General features: G+C 34.0%; 1 protein-coding gene across 1 annotated transcript in view; it reads left to right on the top strand.

Annotated features, from left to right (window-relative positions):
• fcho1 (FCH and mu domain containing endocytic adaptor 1) overlaps positions 1–15,404 on the top strand; it is a 47,622-nt gene that overhangs the window by 1,575 nt on the left and 30,643 nt on the right. Inside the window, exon 2 of the mRNA XM_044130568.1 lies at positions 14,723–14,773. Within this exon, the coding sequence (XP_043986503.1) occupies positions 14,747–14,773 (27 nt within the window). The 5' untranslated portion in view covers positions 14,723–14,746. The remainder of the gene's footprint in view (positions 1–14,722; positions 14,774–15,404) is intronic.

The following is a 15,404-nucleotide window of genomic DNA, read 5'->3' as shown; positions in this document are numbered from 1 at the left end:
TAGTAAAGTGTATGGAAAATTGCTAAACATATTAAAACAAGCTCGATTTCCATGTGTATGATTTCTTTTTTTCTCTATGCACCAAAAACTGGATGACAAAAGTCCCCAATCTGCTGTGTTGGTCTCAAGTAGCCCTTTTCTTTTAAGAACAGTTTTGTTTACAGAAACTTCAGAATTTATTTTATTTGTTGTCTCTGTTATTTGTTTATTTATTTTGGATATTTAAAATGTCTTCCAGTTTTAGTGTTAAATGTTCATTAGAATTTAAAGTTTATTTAGCTTTGATAATGTGTTCTTGTTTTATTATGGCATTACCATTATAGTATTTGAAAATGGTCTCAAAACAATAATATCATTTATTGCAATAGCTATGTATCAAAATTGATCAAAATGATCACATCCGTGCATCCCTAGTCTTAATGATACAATATTGGTGAAGAAGTATTTTTGCCAGTCATAATTGCAACTTTTATAATGTTTTCATACACTTATAGCTACTGTTGTTGGCTTTTCTAACTGAATATGCTGTTAGCACTTGTTTTTCATGCTTAATATAGATTCTGACCCCAGCTTTTTACAACTAGCTCAAAAACTAAGGTGGCTGCACTTTGGTCTAATACTTTGCTCTGACTCATTAAAAACTTTGATGTTCAACTTCTGAATGTAAATAAGCGTCAAACTTTTGCAGTCAAGTGCCCATGTGGGTGGGGTTATGACTGTGGTTTTAAATGTAGCCTGTCTGTCTATCAACAGAAATTTACTGATTCAAATCAGCTCTCCCATGTTTTTTTATGCCACTCTCATATATTAGCTAAATGCAACCAGGTTGCTCTAATCGACAAAACGAAGTTGGCATTTTTTTCTGGTTCAGGAATTTAAAAATGAAATCTGTGAAAGAGGAAATGGTGCAACATTCTTTTGCTAGATTTGTGGAGTTTCAGGGAAGCAGTGAGAGAAAGCTTCTCAACTTTGGGTTGTTTTGAGAACTTATGGTTTTATTTTACTCTGAACATTATTGTAAGGACAATTAAGTGTTCAATTTATCCATAAAGTTATATCGACAGGGAACGTGTTCTAAAATTGCTGATTGAAAATTGTCCACAAAATTTCTGATCTAGTGCATATCTACTGTTAATCCTTTTTAAATGTATGTGAATCTTCTTGAACTAACCTGAAATTGCTTCTTAATTGCGAGCTCCCTGTACAGACTTGGTCTTAGAAAGTTATTGGATTGGATTAGAAAAGAATGGAAACCAATGAATAAAATGGCTAATTATATTGATAAACAGTTGTATTTCCAGTCTAATCAAGGATGTTTCAAACTGATATGTTTGTAAAGTTAAACATGAAAAGAAGACAGATATATGTGCTCAACAAGTACTTTGCCTTTGGCAATTGACTTGGGAAGATTAACTGAATGCCAGAAAATAAATATTTGAGTTTTGTGAACTTAATGTGGTTGAGGATGAGTTTCATGTTATATTTCACTGTTATTTGTATTATCATTTCAGATACAACCGAAAAACCCTGATTTGTTTTGGCTGTATGGAGCACGTATGTTGAGTTGTCTATTGAACGAGGAGACTTTTAGTTTAGCAACATTTATTTAAAATACTTGACAACAAAGGCAGAGAGTTTTGTGTCCTCTTTTGAAATTTAACTTGTGTTAATGTTTTATAACATTTGGGAAGCTTGTTTGGTGGTCTTCTGACATATTTTTAGATGTATTTGACATATAATGTCTTGCACATGTAGGCTGGCCACTTTACCATGGTCCATGAGACCAGAAGAGGAGGCAATTAAAAAATAAATAAAATCTGAAAATTATGTTTTTGTGTATATGTGTTCAATCCCCTTTTGCTGTAATTATCTTCAAAATCATTTCCAACTGAGAGTCTTTTGGGTTATATTCATATAGACACAGATCTTTACCTGTTCTTGTCAAAATAACTTAAGATTGGTCAGATTGGGAGAGCAGCGATGAAGTGTTTAAATTGGAATTCGCTTTAGACTTTAAGCCACTTTAACATATAAATACTTTTATCCAGTGAAGCACATTCATGTTGGTGCAGAAAAAATGCTAATACTGACAAATTAGCCTTTTTGAATTTAAAGTAGGGTACTTGCTAAACCTATTTGTTGGTTTAGAAAATTAAATGGTGATAACACAGGTAATTCGAGGGAAAAAAAGTCCCAAAATCTTTGCTACTGCTATTGATGTTTTACTGACTGTCACAAAAACTGTTCAAAGTCTGATTTAAATGAGTCTGGACATAAGTGATGGAGCCTAGCAGAGAGATGAGGTTGACAGCAGCGGCTGAATGAGGAGTGCTTGCTGCTTTGCATTTTGATTTCTAAGTTAGTGCTTTATGACAGCTCTGAAAAGTTCTGTTGATTATTCAGACAGTCAAGAATGATAATAGGCACACAGCTGAAGCCATCAGAACGACTCTTTTTCTTCCTTGATAACTCCTTTTTTCTCTCTTTGACCCACAAACATGTCATAACCACTCATTCTAGTTCTGTCCTTTGTCAGTACTTGCTGTCTTTTTCAACATAATATTGGATCTCATGATGTTGATAAATTATACATGTGTAGTCTCTAAATATGTAGGCTACAGGGCTCCAAGTGCTCCTTATGCTTTGCCAAGCAGGGCAACACCCAGAGGCAGGAAACTGTAAACTGAGCTAACTTGCTACTTAATAGAAATATAAACAGAATGATTTTGGTTTAGATATTCAGATTTTAGAGGATAACCATGCATATAGTTATGAATATATTTAAAGAGTTGGGGAATTTAACATTAACCCTCTCTGTAAGCTGTGGCTTGTGCCTGAGGCGGTAATGAGTCGAGCCAAGGTCTATATGTGGCAGATGGGAGATTCCTGGGGCAGGATGGAGGAGTGGGCTCATCCCTCTGGGTATGGACCTTCATTTTTCTATTTCTGGGTTATCTTTATTTTTTATTTTTTTAAATATTGTTTACCAGCATGAAGATAGATTGGCAGGATTTCAACTACCTCATAATTACACCACTAGTAAAGTAAACCACGATGACGACAGTGAGGTTCATGACCATCTTTTTTGCATCATTCATTGATAAATCAGATAAGTAGAGCTGAAGAAATTAAATCGTTTATCAAAGTGGAGAAGGGAAAAGCACTTGTATCTATTTTTTATTGGCTTGGTTATTAAGTAATTTATCAAAAAAATCTCAAGCTGTATGGGAACAGAAAATTAAATATTTTAGTTTCTTTTCTGTAAAAACATTTGTAGACTTTGAAGCTGTTGGCAAAGATTCAGTTACTTTTAATATCAAATGTACAATAATAACTTAACGTGGATAAAATAAAAATGCATTTCTGTTATAAAATTTCAAAGCTTTGAAATGTAAAACTGCTTATGTCTGGGTTACTGACTTCAGAAGAGAAGCTTGACACCAGACTGTGAGGACGAGAATAAACAGCAACATAATAATCCACTAATTTATGTGATTAGCATTTTTTGTAAACCCTGTTTTGGACAAGTAACTGTTTAGCAATTCTGAACCATTTTTATCTAGTCTAGACATTTTCTCCAAGAACCTTGATGAAGAAAAAGTAAGTTTCTGTTGACTACTCTTTTTACTCACACTTGTTTTTCTCTTACAAATATAATTATATTCTGCTTGTTTTCCGTCAAGGAGTTGCATGATATTCCAATCAGTAGTCATGTATGCAGTTTACATACTACTTTTTATTTAACTCAATAAATTAATTATTAACACAAAGAACATAAGCATTTTAACGTGTAAAGGAAATTTTTTTTTATAAAGAGCATGACAAAAACACCAGAAATTCTCATTTACTTTTTACAAATAAAATCCCTGAGTATCTTAGAAAGTCAAAATCAGATTAAGCTTTATTTGCAGAGTTTGTTCACACTTCAGTTTCACTTGGCTCTCAATAAGGACGTTTAAGATACAAGTATATAGAAAAGGAAACTTTTTTTTATTTTCTTTAGCACCAACCTGAAAGTAAAAGTTTAAACAGGTAGTGAGTGTCCAGGATGTGTGGGGTCTACAGAAATGTTAGCTGCCCCTTTCTTAGCCTTAAACCAGGGGTGCCCAAAGTCTGTCCATGAGGGCCGTTTTCTCCCTGGTGGTTGTAACAACCTCTTCAGCATGTCAATGTTCTTCTTATCCATCATTTGATCCACGTGCACTAAACCAGGGAGAAAACTAAAACATGCAGGATGCCGGCCCTGGAAGACCGACTTTGGGCACCCCTGCCTTAAACCCAAATAAGTTCTGAATGGAGGGAAGGTGAACTCTAAAGGTTCACCAGCGGGAGAACTAAAACGTGCAGGATGCCGGCCCTCGAGGACCGAGTTTGGTGACCCCTGCTGTAGAAAGTAAAGTCAAATTTGAGCAGGAAAATAATGAGTGCAGCTCGGATGTTGAAACTCTTGTTTTCCTTTTTTATTTATTTTTATTTTTTTACTCTTTTCACTTGAAATGTAATTTTGTTACTATAAAATGACCAATATTTAATATATGTATGTTTGACTTTGTCAGTTTACGTCTGATATTATCCTCACATTTTAATTCTGACTAAAATAGATGAAATCTATTTTTCTGGCTACATAAAGTCTCAAAGTGGAGTAACCAAGCAATTTATATGTCAAACATGCACATAAACATTAAACAGTAGAGACTTTAGCGAAAAGGCATTTTATTTAACCTCACAATTAATCTGGGAGCTTAATAAATGTTATAACAACTATGTTTTTCCTGGCTAATCAGTAGTGTCTCATGCATTGCACAAACCCTGCAGAATGCTTTAATTAATCCTCCATTTGTTGACACCAGACTTATATAATTTCAGCCTTTGAAACATTTGAAAAAGTCATTTGGCAGTTTAGACACCATGTGTGTTTTTGAAACTTTAGACAGGAATTGGACTCTGCTGATGTACATTGCATGCACTGGTGCACAGACAGATGTACTGCTGCTGCAGACTGCATACGCAGCACACTTTGCACACAGGAATTTGGAGGAAAATAGTTTTATCTTTTACTAAGAAATAGAATAATATAGAGATATTAACACCAACATTATGTGCTATTGAAAATGTTATAAACAATTTTATCTTTGACTTTACTGATCATGATGACTGTTTGCCTGGTCATCATTCTCATCAGAAAAAGTAAAGTTCAATAACCCATTAGATTATTTAAAATGTTCTTAATATGACTTCATGCATTTTGGCTTCTAGAGAAAAGCTGCAACATAGTAAAATTGAATCCTGGAATTTCTTATATTAAGTGTAAAAACAATCTGAAAGTGAGACGTGTCTAATATTCGCCGTCTGTAGATAATAACTAAGTTAGAACTACAATCTTCTTGCTGACGTTTTTAGTAACTCTCGGACTGAATTCACTTGTTGTGTGGAGTCATGCCCTCTGTTCTCATACAGCTGGTCATGCCAAGGCTTTGAAGGGATGCTCGCCTGGTACGTTGTTCTAGTCGGGGCTGGACTGGAGCTGTATGCTGCAATGACAAAAGCACATTCAGACTGGGACAATGGGGAACTGGCAGCCCGGGTTGTGTTCATCATTCAGCTTTCACTTTCTTTCACGCTACCTCCTCCTCATATTTATTATTGTGTTTGCTGTCTCACTGGCTTTCTGTACGTCTCAGCCACTGGGCCGATAATTTATCACTGCCTTGTGTTGCTTGGTCTCTGAATGCAGGGTGTAATTCTGTCATCATTTTAGCAAAGTCATCAGACTTTGTTTTGCTTAAGCGCTTGGATTTATGGGCTGACATGTTCTGACAATTTTAGGATGCAAAACATACAAGCAGCAAACATTCATTTATTTTTTTCAACCAAATACTGAATCACAGAATTAGATTACTACTCAGATTTTGAAAAGCTTTGAAAAATTCCCCCATATATGTGAAAAACCGCAGAAAAGAAATGGATTTTAGAAATGCATTGGTTTTACTGGATCTAAGCATTTATTTTAGAGCTGCATTGTCTAATCAGTTAAAAAAACAATCTTTGCTTTAGTATTTTCTTCTTTTTTTTGATTGGTTCTAGCTGGTAGTTGGCAGATCAGACAATGAATTTTTTATTTTATTTTTATTTATTTTTTATTTTTTTATGTTTTCTCCACATTCATTAAATGCCAGTAGAAAAACTGAAAACTTCCATCATTTTTCATCCATCAGTACATCCAACAGCAGCATGTACTCTTAATACTGCATTTTTTGAGTTTAATAAAAGGAAAAAAAAACCTCGATGCATCATCTTTGATCCATTAATGTTGTTTTTGCAGTCCCTTTATTTTCTGTTTGATTTAAAACAATTATCTCTACTGCGTTTACTCAATACTTTTTCTGTTTTGTGTGTCTAAATGGAGTAGACGAGCCAAATTACCAGAAGACTAAAAATCAAAGAAGCATAATTATGCCGATTTTTGTCTGTTATAGGTATGAACAATATGTAAAGCTGGGAGATACATTGTCACAGCTGACCGCAAATATTTGAGACTCCCCTCTAGAAACCATCAGGTGAATAGAAGATGATGGATGATTTGGTGTCTGGCTCGATTTCCTGTCCACTGCCACCAACACTGTACTGCTGACAGACAGGACTCATGATCGAGACTTCACATTTTAAAGCAAGTTTACTACTTACAAAAGCTTCAGAAGACAACACATCAGCTTAATGTGGCAATATTATTACATGCCATAATGTGAAATAATTTCTTTGAAAGCAATAAAAATTTTCTGGTTACATCATTACTGTGCATTATGCCAGCAAAATACTGGGTTATGTTGGTTGTTCATTTCAACAACTACAAAAAAACCAACATAAAATGTTCGGTTAAATTAATTACTAAATTGAGTTATTTAGTTCAACCCTGCTTATCTATATAGTAAATAAAAACATAAGCCAATCTTATGGAAAGATTCAAACTCAATTACAGATATTCTAAACCTAGTTATAAAACACCAGCCAGGTTTAGTTTATTTTACTCATTGATAGAAAAAGTTTTCTATCTGGGTAATGTTAGTCAATTAGATTGAAGAAGAAAGAAACAGTTGATTTAATTGAGTCGCTATTTTTGCAGAATTTATTTTTATTAATAACGTTGGCATTCCCATGCAGCCATGTTTTCATGTTTTGTACATGGCCAAAAAGTACATGTAGCAAGCTGCATGTTTCCTGAAAACCATCCAGCTGGGATTGAGATAATAAATAACTAATCCAACTTCTGGATGGACTGCTCCTATCTGGGGTACATATTTGTGATGAATAAGTCCAAAGCAAAGAGAGGTTGACATTGTTTGGTTATTCCTTTTTCACAAGCCATAATGACATAATGGCTTGTGAAATGGCTCTTCATAATGACATTCAAAGTTCTCATGTTTTCCTGTTACATTAGCGATTGACTGAGATAAGAAAGTCTGTATATGTTGGCTTCTGTGGTAGTGCCAAGACGGTAGCCACTGTTTTTATTAATGCATGAAGAATATTGGGAGTTTGAACTATTAAAATAGGCAGAATCAGGGTTAAAACCAATATGGAAGGACAGCAGACTGGATTTTCTGCACAACAGACTCTAATTGCTCCATAAATTCAGTCTGCTTTGTCCTTGTCCTGTTTCTCTGCCACATCTGCTTTTGGGACTCTGGCCTGTATAAAATGTAAGTTTACATTGCATTATAGAAATTCATCTGTTTTTATACCTTAACAAGTACATATTTGTCTGGGTATGTTTGCAAAATGGTAACAAAAATATATTTGTTAAACCTTTAAAGGCAGAAACAGTGTAACCTGGAAACCACAAAATGTAGAAAAGCCAACCAAGAAGGGCTCAATGTGCTGTACCTGTGAAAAGTTTATTTAAACAAAATTACATTTTAAAAGAAATGATTCATGTTGTACTTGTAGGTTGTGTAAAGTTTGAGTTTTCAAACCAAAAGACCGCAATGCAGAGAATAGGTGACTGTGCTTGTCATTCTCTTAATGTCAGATATTTAAAAAGCAGTAAAGATTCCTATCAACGTTAATCTAGAGTGCATATTGTGTTCAATACTTAAGGCTCCTTTTTTCCAAACTCCAGGACCTGCAATGAACCTCCTCCAGTCGTTCATCTTCAAATTATTGTTAGATTGATTACTGCAGATAACAATGTCTTTACAGGTCTGCCTATAAGATCAGAGAGCTGCAGCTGATTCAGAACGGTGCCGTTTGTTTTCTCACCAGGAAAAGAGAGCCCATCACCCTACTAATGTTCTGACACTGACTCCCTGTGACTCAGAGAATAGACTTTCAAATACTGTTGTTAGTTTATAAATCACTGAACAGCGTAGAACCAAAATCATTGAAGATCTGTTTCCAGACCACTCTGGCCTTCTGGTTCTGCGTCCCCAGAATCAGAACCAAACATGGAGAAGCAGCATAATAAAATAAGTCTAAATCTATAAGTTTTAGGTATTTTGCTCTGCTAATCGGGAACAAACTTCCAGAAAACTCAAGGTCTATCTATAAGTTTTAGGTATTTTGCTCTGCTAATCAACAAACTTTGAACTGCTCTAAAAAATTTTTTTAGAGTTGCATTAAATTCTTAAATATATTGATTACTTTCATTTAATTCTTTTATTGGCTTTATTTAATCTTCTAGCATTTTTATGCCAGATTTGTATGTTCTTTAAATGTTTATAGTTTTATCATACAAAGCACTTTGAACTGCTTAATGAAATTTTACAAATGCAAAAGAAATAATTTTTTTTATGAATCTAATCTGTAATATGTCAAACTACTTTCTGAATTGCATGTCTGAAACATTTTATTTTCAGTGATATTCCAATCTATTAACTTATGCATAATTGCCTTTGGCCTATGTTCTTTAAATGTTTATAGTTTGGAGTTATGTGCAGCTTTTTGTTTAACTTCTTTTAAGACACTTTAATGAAATTGGTATGGTTATTGCTGTAAGGAATAATTATCAAATGCAAAAGAAATAATTTTTTTTATGAATCTAATCTGTAATATGTCAAACTACTTTCTGAATTGCATGTCTGAAACAGGAGAAAAATGGGGAATTCCTCCACCGCCTCATTTTTTGTTGTTTCATTTACCCAGTGGCGAGAGAGAATCGGGTGAAGGCTGCTAGGAGGGAGCGAGTTTATACTGGTCAACATCTGCCAGTTGACCCAGCTCTGGCAAAAAGCCATAGAAAGGGAAGGATTGGTGGAGAAGATCTATCTTTTGTTTTCTTCAAGAATTGTATGGCTCATGGGAAGTTAGTGTGAGAAACTTTCTTTCACTTCCCCATCTGTTTTTTTTAAAGTCCTAATTTTTCTTGGCTGCCATCTTTGTGTTGTCGGACACTTGGAGTGAGGCAGAGGAGGAGGTCGGTGTGTCTTTGTTGATGAGGCCGGTTGGATTTTTGGTCTCCGTGTCTGTTAAAGATTATACAACTCATCTGAAACACTGTGTTTAACTGTGCTGCTGATGAGGTTACTCGATGAAATGTCACAGCAATTAGGGTTGATTTGGCATAAACATTAAAACCTGAAAATGTGGATGAGAGTAGTTAAATTTTTATTTTAAATTGTGTTGAAAGCATTTCTATAGATTGTGATGTTGAAAGTCTGAATTTTGCATGGCTATATACATTTTGTATATATATATATGTGTGTGTGTGTGTGTTTTATTCTACTAGATAAGACAAAATTGATTTTTTTTAAAAAAAAACATATACTTCTAAACTTTTACATACTGTGTACACATCTTTTAATTGAAGTATTTCGATTTAAATTTGTGATAGATGTTTACAAGAAATCTGTTAAATTTTTTATATCTTTAAAATCAAGGTCTATAGATTTTAAAGTAGAAGTCAGTTGACCAAAAATACCAAAAAACAAGTTCACCTCACTGCACTCCTGGATAACTTCAGTCATGTTAATTTTATGATTTATAGAACTTAGATATGATAAAATTCAACTAAATACATTTATTTTTTTTCTCAGATGTCCAGAGAAATTATTAAATTTAACTTTGGGAAAATACAACGGATGGAAAAAGTACAATAATTACATTAATTATAATAAAATGTACTGCTTACACCACTGAGGAAACACTGTTAATTAACATTTTGCAGTTTTTTTGGTTTGCTTCAGGGACCGTAGAGGCTGTTTCCTTTCTGTGAGCTATTTAGTTTCCTATCTCCAAACCCAAGAACCACACATATATTTGATTAAGTTCAGCCTGTTATGATGAAACAAACTGCTAAGATATTAAAAAAGGTGAAGAGAAAAATATACTTGCTCTGGATATCAGTTTACTGTGCACAGTTAATAATATCTGTTTGGTTTTATTATTAAAGATAGATGCATAATTTCTTTTTCTTATTTAGCTTCTTTCAGAAAAATTCGGTTTACCGTAAATTGTACAAACATGCTCTTTAGACAACGTAGGTTTTATTTTGTTAAGCATGATAAAGGAAATAATTCTCGAGAAATAGTATTTTTTTTTAAAATACTTTCTTGGACGCTTTAAAAAAATTTGATGTATCGCTTTAAATGTATATTTTTTGTATCATATTTGATACATTACGGTTTTGCTGTCATATAATTTTCATAACTTGAATTTTTGTTTGTTTAAATATGTATTTAGTAACAATATTACTTTATTCATTACCTTTTTGGGAACATACTATTTTTGAGACACAAAATCTAAATCCAGTTAGTTTCATTTTAAGCATTTAGGATTAAAACGTTTATGCTATAATTATGCTTTAATTAGAACTTTTTGGGTTGAGTTTGTAAGACACATCCATCCCATTTAAAGGATTTTTGCACAGTTTATGTTAACAAATGCAGGAAAAAATAATTTAAAAGGTTAAACGATATTTTTCTCTGGTAAACCGAAAGAAGTTCAGTTGATATCAGATATAGTTTCTGATATCAGCTTGTTGGTTTTTGAGTGTTACTTAACCAAGCTTCTCATAATAAATTTAATACATTTAAAGCTTTAGACATAATTAGTAATACGTGTATATTTACAAGAGCAAATTTACAGACTATATTTTCTGATGCTGCTAAATTACAGAGGCTGTTTATGTGGTTATTTTCTTCAAAATATGTCAGAAAGACATTAAAATATTGAGGTCACCTTGTGTCCTGATCTTCCTGTCTGCCTCGGAGCTGATTTCAGCTAAACGTTAGTCGCAACCAGGTAGAGATTGCTGAATGTCAGCAGCTTTTCTACAGCCGACCACACTGGGTATCCCTTATGGGGGAGCATACACACCTCTGTCTGCCTCTGGATTATTCTCTGTTGAAAATGTGTGCAAAATAAGGTAGGATTCATGCAATGCCTACTTCAAACTGTTGAAGTAGGCAGTGTATTTGTAAATGCAGCTCCTATTATTTGTTTATATGCCTTCAGGAAAAAAAATCTGATTTTCAGGGCTAGTCAGCTGCTTTCCTTCCTCCTCCTCCACCTGTATGGCTCCACAGTATCAAATACATAGGACTGCATTGTGGTTGAGATAGAAACATTACACACACTGATATTACAAAGGACTGTTTGGAGTGCAATAATTGTTGGCTAATATATTTCATTTTATTTGCTAATGTATTATTTTGCCAGCTGGACAGAGTCTCACGGCAGGAAATTCTCACACCCATTGAGAAAAATCAGGAGAGAAAAAGATAGGGATATACTGCACCTGACGTCATCACAATTTTTATAAATATTATTGCCATCGTCGTACTTTCTCTCTTGCAGCCCTTGCAGTGGGTTAGAGCAAGGAAAAAGAGGTGAAATAGGATTTGAAATAGGCTTTCAACATCATTTTGCAGATCATATTCCTCTAACAAAGGCATTTTGAGTTGGATAACATTTAGAGTTGAGTTGGGAATCTTTTACTTATTTAAACAATATATTTGTTTTGTTTAATTGCTTCTAATTGTGGAAACACTATCTTTTTAAAAATTTTGAGGTGAGAATCCCTTTGTTTTGCGGCTCAATCTTATGAGCCAGTCTGATAAACGTCATTGCACCCTGTTCATTCAAATCTTAGTATTTTGTTGCTGAGCAGAAGGCATTTGGTCAATTTGGCCAGTTGTGTTCAAGAACTGTAGATCTACAATGGAGTAAAAATATGGGTACACGCACGTATGTGTAGTTATACATTATGTGTAGCTCTGTTTTTACATAAGTAAATCTAATTGAACCCACATTTTGTCTGTGTACCATTTAAACACTACAGCAAGGCACAGCCTGTGTTTAAAGACTCAAAACAGTTTGTACTGAAGGAATACAAGCATCCATCTCAGGAAGACAAAAATGCAAAGTCATATCGTTCAAAAAGGACTTTAATAAAAGCCCGCAAATAGTCCTTAATAGTCATGTTAATAACATGATGAAAGATGTCAAAAGCTTGAACAATAGAAAATTAACTTGACGGATTCCACGCTTCAGATCGGCTAAACTGCAATGCAAAATGTAACATCATACAAATATTAGAGTAAAAAGATGGAGAGGGAATATTCATGTCTCCATATTCAATAACTGAAATATGTCATTTAATGGCTGCAATATTTCTACCATCTTGCTCTGTTCGTTAGAAAATAAAGAATTAACCTGAACCTTTGGAGGTTTTTTATGTTGATTGTTTATTTCAGGTCGGTTGTGGTTACTTTTACTAAACTGTGATAATAATAAATTGGATCTTAATTTGAGGTAATCCATGTGAAGGTATCATCTTGGCCATGCCCTTGCATTTCTCTCTTCTTGTGAATTCAGGTTTTTGTTTCCTCTCGGCGATCTCTCTGCAGGGCCTCCATTCCCTCTGCTGAGTTAATTAATAAGGTGTGAGGTGTATTGGCTTGAGGTGTGTGTGCATGCAGGCAGGCGTGTGTGTGTGTGTGTTGTGCTGCAGAGTTTTTCTCTGTGTGCAGCTGCTGTTTAATACCAGGTCACCAGGCTTAGGCCAAGTCAATGCCAATACAGAGGAAAGGCTGTTGTCAGCAAACGCGCACACACACACAGTCAGCAGAATAGAGTAGATAGCAGGAATCCTTTATAGGGCAACCCCTGGGAAATAATTTCCTCATTATGGATTTTTGTGGAAAGGGCAGTTGCTTACCTGTTTGAAATGCATTTCTTTAAATGTTATCTGTGAATTTTAATAGTCTGTTGATAGAGTCTGGAAACGTACAGAGTATTTTTCATTTCTGGATATTATGGAAAAAGAAAACAAGAGTACAGAAAATGATTTCCAGATGTCAATTTGAATCATTCATCTTTCTTCTGTTTTGTTCTTTCTGAATTTTTCTATCTGTTCTTCCATGTATTTATGTATCAATTCATCCTTTATGTGTGTCCATCCATCGTCTTATTAATTTACATTAACTGATTGATAAAATAATCGTTAACTAATTTAGCAATCAAATAATCAGTAATTGGAGTGTACTTGAGGTATAACTCTAAAATATGGCATTTGCTGAAAACACAACTCTTAATAGGTTAATTGAAAAATTGTCTACAGATTACACTGCACTGACAAGTGAAGCAGAAAGGGCTTAAGTATTTATTTTGTATTTTTCTAGCTGCAGATGCATCCTTTGCCAACAATTATTATTTTCTTATTCAAAAAAAGAATAAATGTTTTTATTTGCATTTTTACATATTTTACTGTTGTATAAAATGAGCTTAAATGGTTAAATGAAAAATCTGCAGAATGTGCAATTTAAAATAAAAATCTGATTACTCGATTAATTGTCAGAATAATCCATTTCTAACATAATCGTTAGCTTCAGCACTAATTTATTTATTCATGTATAAGTTTTCCTTTTGTCTTTTCATCTTTTTATCCATCTGTCCACTTTACTGACCCTAAATCCATCCATCTATAGGCCCTCTTTTTGATGTTAGAAAATTTGTAGACTTCACTCTTCAATGTGACACTGTATTAAATTTTATAAGACAAATATTTTTGATTTGCTGCTAGATTGTAAGGGAGGGACAAATCTTTGTGCTGCTATAAATGTGTTGTAGTTCCTGTATATGATCAATTTCGCCTTTTGCATTTACTCTGATGTGATTTCTTGCTCTCCAGAGACCTTAAATAAAACAGTCAAGGAATGTAAGGCAGTTAATTTGAAATTAGCGATTTGGCTTTGAAACCAGATATTATGTGTTTTATAAATATCAGGTCTAGGAACAAGTTTTTTTTAATCATTTTTACTGTTGTTCATTGAGCCACTCATACCTTATAACTATATATTTCATGCTTTGTATTTACTGACACCTCAATTTGTCTCCATTCTTTATAATTTTCTTCCCTAATGCAACTCCCCCTCCTTCATTAGCAGCCTCCATCCTTTGACTTACTGCTTTCAAGTCATTTGTTAAGCTTCTCTCTTCTCTTTCCCAGGGATTCCCATCCTACACTAAAGGTGTCTCAGGAGCTATTATAAAGAAAACAGTTTTTTCAGAGCTTATTTTGTGCAATTTGCTGCGATATTGATACTGCGGGTTGCCAATTGGTACAACCAAGATGGAAAATAAATGCCTTTTCCAAACTAATAAAGAAATCTTAAATGTTTTCTTGAGGTTATTTCCTCTTGTAGTGGAAAAAATGACAGATTGGAAGAAAATAAAAACACCAGTCTTTGCTGGGATGATTCTTCACCTCTTTTTCTTTTTTTCACAGATTGCTGGCTACTTTTGAACAACAATGGCTGTCTTTCAGAACAACTTCTGGGTGAGTGTCCTGGAAAACACATTTAATGTTGTAATTACTACTGTTTTACTATTTTACATGCGTTGAACCCCATATGTTTGCATTAAAATCACTGGTTGACAATATGCTTCTGCTGCTAAAAGAGAGGAAAGAAGAAAATATCACAATTAATGACTTACCAATATTATATGTAGATTGTCCAATATTGTGCAACCGCCTAAAACTGTTTTAATCTGGAGAATACAACTGAAAACATGAGCTTACATAATATTTTAACCTGGGAATGCACAGAAAAGGGAGGGAAGATATGAAATCTGCTTTAGCTGTTCAGAAATTTAATTGTTTACTTTTTATTCTTCCATTTTCTAAACTGACTGACCAAATTCCTAATGTGCAGCATTATGGCTCGTTTCCAGTTTGCTTCTTGGCAAATTAAGAAGATTAATGGTTTGGATTCAGCTACAGGAAGCTCTTGTTATTTAACCATTCTTTAATGAGGTGGTACCAGTTTTGGTTGGATGCCAGTGATTGATATCAACTCCATTTTGTTTTTTTTGGCCCGGAAATCTGCATTGGAGAAGCACCAAGTCTGTCACAGACTGATGTTTGCTATGACATAACAACTTAGCACTGTGATAACTCAGTTTCTGTG

This window comes from Gambusia affinis, linkage group LG10 (assembly GCF_019740435.1).
Source record: "Gambusia affinis linkage group LG10, SWU_Gaff_1.0, whole genome shotgun sequence".
In the NCBI taxonomy this organism is placed as follows: Eukaryota; Metazoa; Chordata; class Actinopteri; order Cyprinodontiformes; family Poeciliidae; genus Gambusia; species Gambusia affinis.
The sequence above is the reverse complement of the archived record's forward strand: the minus strand, read 5'-3'. Positions and strand labels throughout refer to the sequence as shown.